Here is a 16,560-nt window from a genome sequence, read left to right as displayed (position 1 = left end):
TTAGTCATATTTTCTTAGACTCCAGGTTCCATATCATGTTAAAAGTTTATCTCCACCAACTGAAGATTTTCTGAAGAAAAAAAAAATACTTTTTATAACAAGTAAAAATATCTTAATAATTTCATGGGCACCAAAGAAATATACAGAACTTCCATTAATAAATATAGGATGAATAAAGAGCTAAGGAAGCATACTGTTTATATAGGATGAGGGAGAAAGCCTACTATTTATATGGGATGAGGAAGGAAGCCTACTATGTATATAGGATGAGAAAGGAAGCACACTGTATACAAAGGAGGAACAGGAGACTAAAGTGGCTTTCCTTGGAATCTTTCTTCTTGCATTTTAGTACAATGACATTCATAATTGATAAAGGTCATGACATTTCCACACTATAAGTGAAGGACACCCTTTCCTCATCTAAAGTCCCAGGTCATTTTTATTTTTAAAACATACAATCCTGCATCTGTATTTTGTGTTGAAGTGGTAAGGTTAACATTGGACATCTTAGGACAGCAAGCTTACACACCGGTCATGTAGGATTACAAGAAAGCTTGGATAGTTTGTTCAAAGACACTAACTGGGTCTAGAAAGTTCTAGCCCTCTCTGGAAAGTTATTTTTGTTTTTCCAATATAAATGAAAACCACAATAAAGTGCTAATTCTCTTTATTTTGTTTTCTCTGAACTTGTCAAGTTGGTGGTAAAGACACCAGCAGCCATGAATGGTGCTCTCAGGATTGCAGCTAGGAGAGGTTCAAATCACAAAAACGTACTGGCGTGGGAGGGAGTATGCTAGTTTTTGTGTTTACTCCACGATTAGAAACAACAGATAGAAAGCAAAACAGAGGCATTCAACAGCATCATCACTGGAGAATGATGGAACCCTCACGTTCTTACTTAGTTCTGCAGTTAGGAAGCCAGGGTTGTGGCAGCTCTATAAGCTTCGGTGACCTGGATCTTACCTCAAGTATAGCCTAGGTAGACAAAAGGTGAAAAGAGAGACTAGGGTCAGGCACCTCCCCTCCTGCCACTGAAATCTGGGATGCTTCTTGCAGCTCTAAGACTAACTATGTCACGTTTACAATTAATGGGGAAAGATATCATGGCCTAAGTGCCAGGAATGTGCAGGCTGAAGTTGCCAGATGTTTTTAATCTGCAGAAGTCTAAATCACTTTAAGCTATTCACTCTAAGACTTCTCAGGACAGGGCCAAAGTGCCAGTGCTCTCAAGGAAAGCATCCCCTAGGGACTTCCAAATTTGTGTCACACAGAAAACGTGTCACATTATAGAACAGGTAGATTCATAACATCAACATCTGTAATGTTTCAATGTATACCAGTGCGTAGAATGTAACATCGAGACTGCCGAGGGAAATAACAGTGATAGTGGGAGTCTGTTATATTATCTTTAAAAGGAAATGACAAACAATACAGTCTGGGATTTTGCCATACCTTGTTGAGCAAAACCAAGGAGAGAGCTTTTTAAATATTAATATTAAATTAATTTTAATAAAATTAAGAATAAGTCAGATGAATGTTGTTTTCTATTAAGGACCATGACTTCAGAGAGGGGATGAGTTCATTTTTTCCTTACCATCAGGCAAGTTCTAAAACACAAGAATTCCAGCGTAAGGAGTAATCCTAGGTTCATAATTTTCATAAACTGTATGTGTGCACTGAAACAGAGACCATAAGGCTTCAGCTTTCTAGAATTGAGGCCAAGTGAAGTTTTTATCAGGGCACATGAGTACACAAAAGTGTCCACGGAGTACACACGTACATGAGTGCATACAAGTGTGCATAAGTAAAGGAGTAGGTGCTTGAGTTTCCATCTGGATCTGGGGAGCCGGCGTACCAGTCACTGTGTTCTCCCCCAGCACTCAGGAGGCAGAGGCAGGCGGAATTCTGAGTTTGAGGCCAGTCTGGTCTACAAAGTGAATTCCAGGACAGCCAGGGCTACAGAGAAAACCTGACTCAAAAAAACAAAAACAACAAAAACAAACAAACAAACAAACAAACAAACAAAAAGAATAAAGGATATGAAAATTGTAGACCTTGGTTTTAACATTACCTGGGAGGGCAATACAAAACTGAGGACAATACTCAAATAACCAAGTATAGATTTCATAAAGTGATAAAATTAAAATCTGCATAATGAAATTGTAGGGGGAAGCCAAGTATAAGAAAGAAGGCTTATTCATGTTTATTAAATCTTGCATAAAAATGTTTTCTTAATACCTACAGGTGAGTTTAGGTAATTCTTGTAGAATTGTATGTAATTATGATGAAAGTCAAAAAGATAACAAGATAACTCTGCTGACCAAGACCTGGGTCACAGCCTGGAGCTGGGTCCTCGGGCATATGAATCAAGTCTATTCATCAGATCCAGGTTCCTTAAGGATAAAGAAAATTCAACTTTTGTAATTGAACTAGAAAAACAGCATACAGGACACATCATATACATATATGATATATATTTATACCCTATACCCTCCCCAACCCTGCTCCTGTTCCCCAACCCTGCTCTTGCTCCCCAACCCACCCACTCCCACTGCCTGGCCCTGGCGTTCCCTGTACTAGGGCATATAATCTTTGCAAGACCAAGGGGCCTCTCATCCTATTGATGGCTTACTAGGCCATCCTCTCCTACATATGCAACTAGAGACACAAGCTCTGGGGGGTACTGGTTAGTTCATATCGCTGTTCGTCCTATAGGGTTGCAGACTCCTTCAGCTCCTTGAATATTTTCCCTAGCTCATTCATTGGGGGCCCTCAGGACACATCTCTTATGGCACACTGTAAATTAATTATTAGTAAGTTCTGTTTATTGGACCTTTCATTCAACACTTCTGTTTTATTAAATTTATGAGAATGAAGAATACATTGTTTATTAGCTCCGGTTACATCTATCAATTACTGAAATAATCGATTACTAACCACTAGCAACTATGCTGCCTATACTACAATGGAGGAGAAGGAGGAGGAGAAGGAGGAGGAGGAGGAGGAGGCAGTTGAAAAAGAAAAAGAATCAAAACAAAAAAAGGATACCTTGGGAACATGCCCTGCTGATAGACAGGTTACTTCAAGAGAAAAACAACCAAATTTCCAGATAACATTTAACCTATTACGATTTAATAATTCAACCCTAAACAGCTTCTCTTAGATGGAGATAAATGAAGAAAAAAGTTGTTTACAAATGATTTGAACATTTATGAAGAAAAGCCAGATTGGGGGCGGGACAGGGAGGAAAAGGGACCAAAAAGGACAGAGTGTGAAAAAAAAAATATAACACAGGACAATTTTGAAGATGAACTGGCCCAAACCTACTTATACATAGGCCCACTGAGTGGCCCTACTGGTTATGTATTTTATCTGTTTTATTATCGACCACAATGCTAATAAAACAGATAAAATACATATATGGTAATATATGTTATCACTGTTTAAAAGCCTTAAATCTAATCAATGAATACATTAATAGTGAGTTTGAAGGGAGAATCTTATAAGTATATGTTTGTGTATGTGCACAGGTACGTATGCTGATACTAGTAGTGGACAGTGGCTGACTTCCATGTTGCCTTTCATCCTTATTTTTAAATACAGCGTCATTCTATTGAATCTGAAGCTTGGGCTACAGTGGTTGCCAGCAAGCCATGGAGGTCCCCTTCTGTTTCCCAAGCAGATGACCTGCAGCAATATTCAGGTCTTATATGGTACCAGATCCTCTTGCTTGCAGGGAGAGCAGTTTCCACAATAAGTCACATACCCAGCCCCAGGAAGGTTTAATGTTTGCGGTAAAGCAAGTATTTGCTATTTAAAAGAAATTAAATAGGAGAGATGGAATAAAGGCAAGGTGGTGTTAAAAATCAATTCTATTATAATTTGATATGTATATGTTTCTTTTTTCTTTACTTTTCTAGGAATCACAGTAAACTCACATCTGGCATTAGGGTACAATGTCACCTCTCAGTGGAAAGTTAGGTGCTCCTCATAATAAAAGGATTAGTCAAGACAACTTTGTTGAATTCGTCCCTGTTCCAAAATCATCTCAGCAAGGCACCTGAAACAGCAAAATACTCTGTTCTCACTCTAAAAATAGGAACATCAACATTAAGAGCTTGGACTCCTGCATGAACATGATACATATCCTGCAAATACACAGTGTATTTTTTTCAATCTATGAGCAAGTGTCTGTAAGCACCACAAGACCAGCTTCATGTAACACCAGAGGCAGAAGATGAAAGGTCACTGACAGATTACACAATGCATTTTTATGAGATAAATTCAATTATAATTGCTGCGACTATTCCAGCCACAATTTAGACATAGGGTCCAATTATCCATTCACGGACTAGATCATTTATCATGTTTCATGATAATGATCATAAGACACATGGAAAAGTGATTTCTGCAGGTAACAAATTACCTACCATATTAGCATAGCTTACAAGTTCCTGTCAACATCGACTATGCAAAAATATGAGGTAATTAAATTTACAGTGAGCGGGAGTGCTTGACATGCAGCTTGCCTCCTTCACAGCTGTCAGAAACCTGTGTTGTTAAATGCAGCCAACCTGTTTGGGTGCAAATCAGGAATCATTATGACCCAGAATTCCAATAGGTACAGTCTGCTGGGCTCAAGTTGCTGAGATGTATCTTTCATCATTTGGTATTATTACTTCTTGCCACCAAACCATCCATCATGAGCGCAGAGACGGGTTGAAATGATAGTCCTGGACCCTCACATTACTGCTCCTTGAACTCTGTCTCATCCATCTTCTGCATCATCCCTGATTCACAGCTAAGTATCCGCTTATGGCTGCAAAACCAAGTGTGAACCAGTAATGCCTTTAACCTCTAGTGCCTCTCTAATAGTAATTGATTTCTCTTTATCAGGGAGCCACTGTTCAGAACAGACTACTCATGGCTGCTGATGCTGAAAGACGATTTTCAAAAGGATTGATGCACAGAATTTCAATAGTGATAAGGGAATGCACCTTCCTATGACAGGCTCCCGCATACCATTAGTGTTTCTATGTGAATATTTATCCACCAAACCCAGAAACAGAATCACAGATGCCCAATATGCCTGTGTGTAACATATGTGCTGTTCCAACAAGAAAATTATTCCTCACTATTTCAAATATGCTTGAAAAACATCAAAAAATTCGAAGTAACCTAAAATTCTGAAATTGCAAATCCAGTTTATCAATAAGAGAATCATAGACAAGCTTTAAGCAATATTCATCAGGCTAAGTATAATAATATAAGACAAACCCTCATTCATTCATTCTGTCTCTCTCCACAGATTGCTAGAACCTTCAAAAGTGATGCCGGTTACATAGCGAATGATGTACAATAAACTATTCCAGACTGAAGCCTTTAATTCAGCGCCATCTGAATGTTGTTATAAAAGTTTAATAAATCAAAATGATCAAAATGTTCCCAGTGGCAGGTGGGGATTCGGTTTCCAATTCAAATTCTCTTTAATATATGGCTTCCCTGACAGGGTACATTTCTGCCATCCATATTGAATTCCAAACAGCCCGCTTTTCATCATTACCATGCATCAACCAGCCTGGTCATGGTAACTATTGCTCAGCAATCCAGCGCAAAACGCAGAATGTCAAGCCTAGTGGGAGTTTTAACACAGGAAAATTATGACAGGTAGAAACTCTTTATCTTTCCATAAGTAAATATTTTCACACGATCTGCTGAAGAGAATGACATTCTTTGAGGAAAGAGAAATGCTTTGGGAGAAAAGTCCAAGAAGGAAAATCTCACTACATCTAGACCTTAACAAAAACCAAAAACAAAAGAGAAAAACAAAACAAACGCAACGTATTGTTATCAGCAACAGTCAAATACGGCAGAACAGACAGAATGGTAATGCCCTTTACAGAATTTGGCTGGTTTCTATGAAGTAGAACGTTGTGGGTTTTTGTTTTGTTTTGTTTTATAATTAATCAGGAAAAAGATTTCACTTAATATTTTCCCCTGTTTTTCTTTTACTTTTTTTTTTTTTTTTTTTTTTTTGAGACAGGGTTTCTCTGTATAGCCCTGGCTGTCCTGGAACTCACTTTGTAGACCAGCCTGGCCTTGAACTCAGAAATCCGCCTGCCTCTGCCTCCCAAGTGCTGAAATTAAAGGCATGTGCCACCACCGCCCCAGTTTACAAGGTATTTCTATGTGACTCTGCCTAGCTAGAGACTCATTAAATAGACCAGGCTGGTTTAAAATATGTGATGATTCAGTCTATCTAACAAGTAATAGGATTACAGGCATTTGCCAAAACATCTATCCAATTGGCAGCTTTTGACTCTACAGGAAGTTCATCTGAAATGTTGAGGAATGCAAACTTTAGCATTATTTATATGTGTTTGTATATGTAGAGAATGTTATGGATAAAAGTATCCTAACTAACTATATCAGTATAGTTTCATTTATAAAATTACATTTAACTCTGTTGAGTTTAATCTATTGTTATTCATTGTAATGCTAAGTTCTATACCAGAAGGTCAAGGCCTACAGTGTCTACATCAAGTTTACTTACAGTCATGTTTACTTACAGTCATGTTTACAAGCTTTTGTTGTGCAAACTTTGTTCCTTGATTTAATACTATTGGTTAAATAAAATTGGCTACAGCCAATTACTAGAGGAATTAGAGGTTGGTGGGTTTGGAGTAACTTAGTGGGAGGAGGAGAGATCAGAGGAGATGGAGAAATAACTAGAGTCTGGGAGGAAGCTACCTAGGGGAAAGGAACCATGAGCAAATGGCCAGGAGAAACAGCAAGTGTCTGGAGGACACCACTGGGGCGGCAGCCAGTTACAAGTGCAGATTAGGGGTGACCCACCAGGAATTGTAAAAGCTAAACAAAATAATCATAGTCTGAGTCTCATTTATTTGTAGGCTAGTCAGTGATAAGCATAAATTCTTTATACAACAAACTAAATGAGCTTTCACAGTATAGAATTTTCTAATAACATGAGTGAAATACAGACTTTTATTCAGCACTCACTGAATTCACCTTGTAAGTACTGTGTAATTCGTTTGCAATTAGCCCACAAAGCCTTTAAACCTGAATGTGTCCCTTACAACCAAACTGGATGTTTACAATAAAGTCATCATCTACTTGCTGAAGGAAGCCCTTGCCCTTCCTAACTCCAAAGTAAACCAAAGTCACACTGAGACCTAACAGAAATGTAAATGTCTGCATTAGTGGGCTGAAGGCTTGTTTTCAATTGTTGGTCAACTAAACATTTCTTAGAAAAGGCAAAAACCCATCTGTACTAACTCAGAAAGGAAATGGCTTTCTACAGTATCATGAAAACCAAACAGGCTAGGATGGATGAATTTATGGTAATATGCAAGTACACGATTTGCTTGGCTCTCCTGTTTAGGTTTGTAGCAGTCACCAATGTGTTTCTGTTTTCTGTGTTTCTAGGCTTTATTAAAGGTCATATGTACATTACCTAACTTTTAAGAAGATACAAGCATTTCAACTGACAAACAATTCATATTAAGTCAAAACTAAATACAAAAGGTGATCCATGGGTCTGCAGTAATAGGCAAAATTGACATTACTGATTTTCATGAGAACAATTATTCGAGAATGTAAAGGAGACACAGGAAGGACAACCAATGAAATACAGCAACCCCACAGCAGTGACATCACTGTGTGGATGCCTCAATTATGAATTATGTCTCTGCCATCATTGACTGACTTCAGTTTATCAGCTACAGGGCTTCTGTGTTGTTTTGTTAAGTGGGGAAAGTATTTTTTCTCATACAATTATAAATTTTACCAAAGTTTTAGTCAAAATAGATACAAACCAAACTCGCCAAAGACTCACTTTAAAGAGATCCGGCCAGCAGCCCCCAGCTAAACATCGTCTCTAGCGTCACACAAGAGAATCACCCTCAGAAAGAACTTGCAGATGCCCTTTGGGTGAGGATTCATGCTGCATTTTAAGTTTTGAAATGAACTTAGAGAAAGTAAATAAAATGATGGTGACAATTCAGGCAAAACATGTTTTGCATTCTACCGTTTTGGAGATTAGCCATCAAGAGAAACCAGTAATGCTGTCAGGAGCGATGGTATAGAGAAGAGGGTGAAGAGTTTAGGTTATATAAGTTCTGATTAATACCAAGAGTGGATTTAAAAACCAATTACCTTCCTTTCAAAAAAACAAAGATCCTATTACAATTTTTAATATTTTTTAATTTGGAAAGGCATTCCTCCAACTGGTTATAGGAGCTATTCAAATCTATTTCTGTTTTCTGATTATATAATACTGCAGGATTTGACGTAATAATACTCTTTTGCTCATTTGGAATTAAGGTGCATGCCAGGCATCTTGGATAATGGACCACCTGAGTCAGAAGTAGGTACCAGGAATAAGAGGAGACTCTGTTTCCTTTATCATCATGAAGGGTACAGTAGCAAAGCAAAAAAACTTAACAATGGAACTTTTAAAACTCCTCTAAACTTAGAGCACTTGATTTTTGCTGACTGCATAGCCTTTCCTACTTTTCTAAGGTCATTGAAAAGAAGAAAAATTAATATGTAGGGTATCAGTATGTTCTACAAGCTTCATTATAGTTCAGATTTTATACAATGTAGATGTTTAAATGGAAACCTCCAAAGAAAATCTTTAGGCTTCCTGCCCAGTTGACTAGTTTTTACAATAGAATTAAAGAAAAAGATCTTCAAGTCCGACCGTTAGGAAAAAAGATCCTTATATGAATTCACAAGTTTGACAGCTACGATATGAAAACTGGTTAAAAATCAATACTGTGTGGCATTAAGCAGGCTGCTGATGGTCTGGAGCTAGACACTCCATAGCCTTTCAAACAGCAGCTAGCAAAAGTATTAGTCAAGTAAGTCATTATTTCCACTACCCAAATGCCTTTGCTGTTAATAGAAAAAAAATGAAATATTCAGAAGTGATTGTTTTTAACTAGTATGCACAGAGAGATGATAGAACCAGGAAAAGAATATTGGACAAAACAAGATTCATTTTTCTTTTTTGAGCCAAAACTTACAAGCAGTTCCACTGGTTTACCTGAGAAGACAAAGGCCAGTTCACGCACTGTGAGGAGGGCTTTCCCCACAGTGGTGACACAAGCCTTTAATTCTAGCAACTAGGAGGCAGAGCCAGGTAGATTTCTGAGTTTGAGGCCAGCCTGATCTACAGAGCAAGTTCTAGGACAGCCAGAGATGCACAGAGAAACCCTGTCTGGAAAAATCACAAAGAAGTACCTTTGCCATTTCACTCCATCTACAGGATGCAGGGAGCAGGGACTCCTCAACTGTTCTCTGGCCTCATCCAGAGTCAGTCTGGCTGACCTCAGGGCATCAAACCATTGTGTAGTTAATCTTGTCAAAGCTAGAGAGTTTACATAATGACCATGCTCATTCCTAAAATAAATAACTATAATAAAAATAGCCTTAACATTCACATAACTCTGTGTTAGTGCTAAATGATAGTTAAAAAAAGAATCTCAACACATACAATTAGCTCTGGTTCCACTGCTGCTCAGCTAGTATGGCAGATTGTTCACCAACACTGCCATATTCCAAATTCCATATGTGCTTGGAGGTCATGTATTACTTTCCCTGAGAATGCCGCCTGAATTACTGTCTCTCTGAATGGAATGAATAAGAGCCTCTGAATCCACTGCTTATGCTCTGGAGCCCTAAGGATAGAAGTGTCATGTGCTTTACGTTGTCGTATCATTTTGAGTACCATTATCAAGCACACAATTTTAAACATCAGCAATAAATAACTAGGATGCAAATATTTAATGAATCTGGGTAAATGAAACTGAGAATCTCCCTAATCATAGCTACAGTTGACTTAGGCACTAAGGATCTATAAATGTATTAACTGAATATGTTTCATTTCCAGGGCATGTTACAATAGCTAATCATAGACTGCAAGATTTAAAAACCAAACCATTGCCACTAATAAACAAACAAACAAAAATTGTGATTAAAAAAATTTTAAAGCTAAAATGCATCAAGTGTGACAGTGAATGTCTGTCTGTAACCCATCACTTAGGGTTTGGGAGCTGGGGAACCAAGAAGGAGTTCAAGAACAGTTTGCATGAGAGTTTCCCAAAATTATACCCCAAAAAAGTAAAATGTAGACATATATCATAAAAATTTGAAATGCTCAATGTGAAAGAACTTTCACTAAGTGGGAGGTCGGTGTTTGTTGGACAGGTGGAAACTAATCTGTGATTTTGACGGTCGAAAAGAAAAGTTGACAGATGAGACAGCGAAGGAGCACAGTAACCAACACATGGAGTCATCTATGACACTTTGGCTGCGGGCTGCTGAACACCTCCCCACAGGCAGTACTCCTCACACTTGCAGCATTGCGGAACAAAAATGTCTCCTCTTAGTCTCAGATGCGCAGAAGACTCTTTCCAGCCACGGACTGGCCTCAGTTGGTCCCTTAACCCCCCAGGAGAATCAGAGTCCCGGCATTCAGGTGGGGAAGAAGTAGGAGGGGTAACAAGCAGATTCGAACACAAGGGAGTGTTGATCTGAATGTAATTTCTCAAAGCAAGCATCAGACTTATAAGTGACTTTTACACAAAACAGAGGAATGCATACATAAAAGCGAACAGGAACCAACTGGGATAAAAAAATCAATGTTAACAATTAGGATCAAAAGCAGCCCCACCTAAGGTCAGCTTATTCTTAGAAGCCAAGGGTTTCATGCCCATGCCATAATTACAATTCTAGTCTACAGTATAATCCACCTTCCCCTTAGGCCATTGTAAATTCCTGTGTATGGTAGTAACTCAGCTACTATTCTAAGTATTTACTCTAGTTCCTTCTTAGAACCTTCATTCTTCCTAGGCCTTTGCAAATTCCTGTGTATGGAAGTGACAGATACTATTGTTCTAAGTATACTTTGTAGACTAGCCCCGAGATTTCTAGCTCTATTCCAGTATATTGTAATGCCTGATTTCTTTCACTGTCTGTCAACACTCAAGGCTTTTCATCTGAATGAGTAACTTCTTACAAGAATTAAAGCCCAAGGTTGGCTCAATGAATTCCTAGGATATCAGAATAATGGTGGAGGCTAATCTAACTTAGCTATATGTCAAAATCAATCCTTAGATGCACTTATAATAAAACAATATTGAAGGAAAGCACAGAGATCCATTCACCGACTAAAGCAGGGACAGATTTGGAGCATTCATTGTATAAGATGTTCCAGGAGACTGAGTTTCCATGAAACTCGTTGCCTCAGAACTGTGTGTAGGCTTTTGGGCCGGTCATGCAGTCACCAGTGGAGTGGGTGTGGCACTTTCCCACTAAGGATGGACTTCTGGGAGTGGAAGATGTTATCGTAATTCAAAAGGATCCAGAAGCAGTGCTAGAGTTATGACAAAGTAAATTCTATTCACCGTACAGCTCTGACATTCCCACGGCTCTGGGAACACAGAGATCAATACTCGTCCGCAGGAGGATTTTGCAGTAAAAATTTCACTCATAACAAACAAGGAATAAAAAGGGCCGTAAGCATGGCCTGTCACTTCCAGTTTAAGAGAAAATGCACTAATAGAGTCTTACCCATGGGTCATGTTTGACAACAGGCAACACTATGCCAACTCTCATTAAAGACTACTCATATCACTGCCCCCAAAATTTCCTTTAAAATTACCATCTTTTGTGTCCATGTAGCAGGACATCAGTTTTAAACGTGGCAGTGAGAGATAGGACCTGTCATCCCTGCTAATTTTACCCATTGTTTTAGTACCAGGACAACTGACATCCAGGTGGACGGTTCTGGTTACTGATAAGAACCACTGATGCCGAGGGAGATGCTTTGGTTTGCAATATTTATTTGGAGATTATCTGGACAAACAAGAAAATGTACTCCTCCATATTGGTTCTTAACTAAAAAGAATATGATTAATAATTATTAGAGACAGAACCGAAAATATGTTGAAAATAAAACTGTCAAAAGTATCAAAATGGATACTGATAATTTTAGCAAAAGTCTAGCTAGCTAAGACAGACAAAGCCCTATGACACACTCATAATACAATATCATTGATATCAGATTAAAGCAGCAAACAAATTGGGTAATAAGTAAAAGTTCTTTTTATGAAAAAATAAATTTTATGTGGAATACACAAATTGTTTTTAAATGATATGAAAACAACATACATATTATGGACTAAGGAAAACTGGGCCTTGGGGAAAATGGTAGAAATACATGTAAGCAACATATTCTTACGCAAATGGATGGATCTGGAGGGTATCATCCTGCATGAGGTAACACAATCAGAAAAGAACTCATTTGATATGCACTCAATGATAAGCGGATATTATCTCAGAAACTTAGAATACCCAAGATATAATTTGGAAAACTCATGAAACTCAAGAAGAAGGAAGACCAAAGTGTGAATACTTTGTTCCTTCTTCAAAGAGGGAACAAAATACACATGGAAGAAGTTACAGAGACAAAGTTCGGATATGAGACTGAAGGAAGGACCATCCAGAGACTGCCTGACCCGCGGATCCATCCCATAAATAACCACCAAACCTAGACTCTATTGCATATACCAACAAGATTTTGCTGACAGGACCCTGATATAGCTGTCTCCTGTGAGGCTATGCCAGTGCCTAGCAAATACAGAAGTGGATGCTCACAGTCATCCATTGAATGGAACACAGGGTCTCCAATGAAAGAGCTAGAGAAAGTACCCAAGGAACTGAAGGGGTCTTCAGCCCTAACAACAGTATGAACTAACCAGTACCCCCAGTGCTCGTGTCTCTAGCTAAATATGTAGCAGAGGATGGCCTAGTTGGCCATCAGTAGGAGAGAGGCCCTTGGTCTTGTGAAGATTTTGTGCCCGAGTATAGGGGTGTCGCGTCCGCTCTCGACCAGCAAGAACGACACGACCACCAGTCCTTCTAACAGCAGTTTATTCAGTCCTGTTTCTTCTTGTTTATATCTGGGCCTCTCACTCTTAAATACTCTCAGTTCTCATCCACGCACAGCAGGCCACGCCACCTCACCAGGCACACAGCTTCAGCTAATCAGGGCAGCGGGGGCATATCTCCATCAAAATGGATTTACTGGTATCCTGGTACACCTGTGTAGCTCTCAAGATATTTGTGGTTTATATTGAGGAAGTCAGGTACAAGTCATACGACTTAGCTGCAGTCCCTGGCGTCTTTGGGACTGCCGCCACACCAGCTCCTCACATAGGGGAAATGCCAGAGCCAGGAAGTGGGAGTGGGTAGGTTGGGGCGCAGGGGTAGGGGGGGGTATAGGGGATTTTTGGAAAGGAAACTAGGAAAGGGGATAACATTTGAAATGTAAATGAAGAAAATATCCAATTAAAGAATAAATACCAAAAACATTAAGTAATAGGGAACAGTGGTACAACTCAGTCCTTAACTGCACGAAAATCATGAGGAGTGCACCCTAGGTTTGATATCTAGCACTGCCAAAAAACCAAATGAAGTGGAAAAAAAAGGATACTATAAGTAGAGAAAATGTAATTACAACCAACTAGTAATTTTTAATAAATGGGCAACAGTTTCCATGAACAGGTATGGCCTATCTGAATAAAGGACAAGAATAAAACTATCACCTGCCCTATACTAAGGTATATACAGTATGGGCCGGTCCTTAAGTGCCCATTGTCCCTTTTATAGTCAGTACTATAAAATTTGTTTTAAGTTTTATAACTTTATAACATTTTAGATTAGGTTGTTTGTACCTGTGTAGAATGAAAGGACTGTGTTGAATAAAACCTAGGATTAGAATTAAAAAAAAACAAAACAAAACAAAAAAAAGAGAAGTGTATGTGCCCGTGTGCACATATTTTGCTAGTTACAGACAAACTCTGAAGATGCAGAGAAGGTGCACCAATATTTTGCTAGTTACAGGATACCTCGAAGATGCAGAGTAGGTGCACCAGTAACAGACATATGTCCCTATAAACAGAGCATATGAAATACCTAAAGAATACCGAAGCACAGCTGTGCCTTCTGAGTTAGACTCATATGAAAGAGACAGCAATGGTGTTCCTCACCTCAATGCAGATCAATGAATTAGACCCACGTGGGAGGGTCTAAAATGGGGTTGGCACAGATGAGGAAGCACTCATTAACTGGAGCAGATAGCATATGATCTTTCGGAGCCAGGTTGTGAAATAGTATCATATTTTCTTGCTCTTTAATAACCGGGTCTATAGGTTTATGAACTTGAACAGGTGATATGAGACAGTGGAGTTACTAGTCATGTTCCATTGATGATAAGGCTGTATTCATCCTACACTGATCAACTTTTGTTTTATTTTTAATGAACTAATGGGAATGTCAGAAAAACCTGACATGGGAAAGAATGAAGTCATCATGAAGAGAGAGGAAATGTGGGCATGTATTCTGACTCCATATAGTATTATATTATTATGGTTCTGGGATTATTATCAACTAACCTGAATTTTGATTCCCTTCCCTCTATAATTATTAAATAACAATCTATGAGAATCAAGTACATCTTTAGTGTTTCTGACAATAATTATTCAGTATCAAGCACTATAAAATAAATCAATGGGAGAAGAAAAGATCTCGTTTCTTTTCAGCCCCTTGGTCATACTGTGATTTCTGCCTCTTACTATTTCTAGTTTTTCTTTTCTTCTCTAAATATGCATTTATTTATATTGTTATTCTCTTGAGTGATTTTGTATCTGTGGGAGGGTATTTGTGCATGAATGTGGTTGCCCAAGGAGGTCAGACAAAAGGGATTGGATCCCCTGGAGCTCAAATTATAGGTGTTTGTAAACTACCTAGTGTGGGTACTGCTTACTGAACTCCTGTCCTCTGAAAGAGCTGTATGCTCCTTAGACGTGTGATCTCTCCAGCTCCCTGTATGTATCTCTTACCCAATGTCTTCCCCTGTCTACATGAGTCTTTAGAACTTTTCTCTCATCCTGCATTTCTCTCACTCAGAGAAAACTCCTTCACAAATGGTTCCCCTGCTACAATTGCAGAGACCAGTTTCCATTAGATTAGCCAAATGTTACACAACTTCTCATTATTTTCATATGTGTCAGTGTTGACTGTCTGTTATCTAATTTAATGAAGGTACTTTACCTCTATAGTTTCATAAAATTAAAATTCATTCTTTCTCTCACTTCATTTCAGCTTAGTTGTCAACTTCTCAAAGGCACTATAAAACCACTTTCATTGAAAGAGCAATTGTCACCAAACATACCACAATGCTGTCTATGTTGATGTAAGATTCCTAAGATAGTCACTGTCGAAGTCCATACTGAAAGGATCCCTGTATTCTCCCTACACTGTATTCCTTCAACCTAAATCACTGACTGAGATAAAATAAGGACTTGTAACATTTAATAAAGGTAATATATACCTAGCCCTTGCCTATATTTTCTCTGCATTCACAACAGATACACCTAATATGGTAAACTCTCATGGTTTCTAATAACTTTAGATTCTAAAAATAAGAAAAAACTCATTCTAACTTCCTAAGATTTGACAAAGGACCAGAATTAGTGAACATTTAGGGGATAGGATTAGTATTGATAATGTTTACAAGTCTACCTGAAATAGAGTATTTACTGTGACCTTATTGTCAAACATCTCTTGGAATAAGGCCTATATTAGTGCCTACAAAAATTCCACTAATATCAGAGGACAGCTCTAAAGCTAGATACAACTATAAGGAAACATGGAAGAAAATAATGTACATTTCACCTCAATAACCATGGTAAAGCAAGATATCATTTGATAAGACACTGGTTGGAAAACTAATTTACAAAATTTAAGACTAGTGTCCACATGACATTGTTAGAAATTTGATAATGATATGTAATAGTGACTTGCAATGAAGAATACTGCAGCTTAAAAACCAGTCACTGTGTCCATACATTTCCATAGTTTGAATAAAGGCATGCAGTTTCATGGAGTAAAAGGTATTACCTCTCACAATGAGTTGAGCAAAATTGGAAACCCCAGAACCTCGTTCTGACTGAGTTACGCAGCGGTACAAATCCTGGTCAGTTTTTGTCACTTCTTGCAATCTGAAAGAGGCAGCAAATCTTCTGTGATTTATGTTCTTAGTCTGGGCTACGGGTATGTCTTCTCCATTGCGTCTCTGTGAACAGAAACCAATCTTTAGAAACAGGTTGTTCACCATGCTATAAATCTAAAGAATATCAGCAAGCAATATCTGTGATGAATTATTCTGGTTGCTAAACTATATGAAAGACGCCTGTGTAGCCCCACAAATTTTTACTTTTGTCATGTAATCAAGGAAAAGAAATGATATTGGGATATTTTAAAGGATGTATGATTGATTCTATGTTCTCAGTTTTCTGTAAAATTGTTACATATATTTGTGCATACATACATATATACTTACATACATACACACACACACACACACACACACACAAAAGAGTCTATGGCTTATTAGAAAATGAACAACAGTCCTTAATGGGCAAAGAAGCTGGTCTTGTTTCTGGTGCTGCCAAGCTTCCTAGTATACCCTAT

At 38.3% G+C, this 16,560-nt stretch overlaps 1 protein-coding gene across 9 annotated transcripts in view; it reads right to left on the bottom strand.

Moving 5' to 3' along the window:
• Positions 1-16,560, bottom strand: part of Ptprk (protein tyrosine phosphatase receptor type K) — a 514,942-nt gene that overhangs the window by 216,045 nt on the left and 282,337 nt on the right. For all 9 annotated transcript variants that reach the window (XM_085842716.1, XM_085842715.1, XM_085842708.1 and 6 more), the window contains exon 6: positions 15,988-16,162. In XM_085842716.1, coding sequence (XP_085698842.1) covers positions 15,988-16,162 — 175 coding nt within the window. The remainder of the gene's footprint in view (positions 1-15,987; positions 16,163-16,560) is intronic.

The sequence above is a fragment of the Mus caroli genome, unplaced genomic scaffold, assembly GCF_978045245.1.
Source record: "Mus caroli unplaced genomic scaffold, Mus_caroli_1 scaffold_9, whole genome shotgun sequence".
Taxonomy (NCBI): Eukaryota; Metazoa; Chordata; class Mammalia; order Rodentia; family Muridae; genus Mus; species Mus caroli.
The sequence above is the reverse complement of the archived record's forward strand: the minus strand, read 5'-3'. Positions and strand labels throughout refer to the sequence as shown.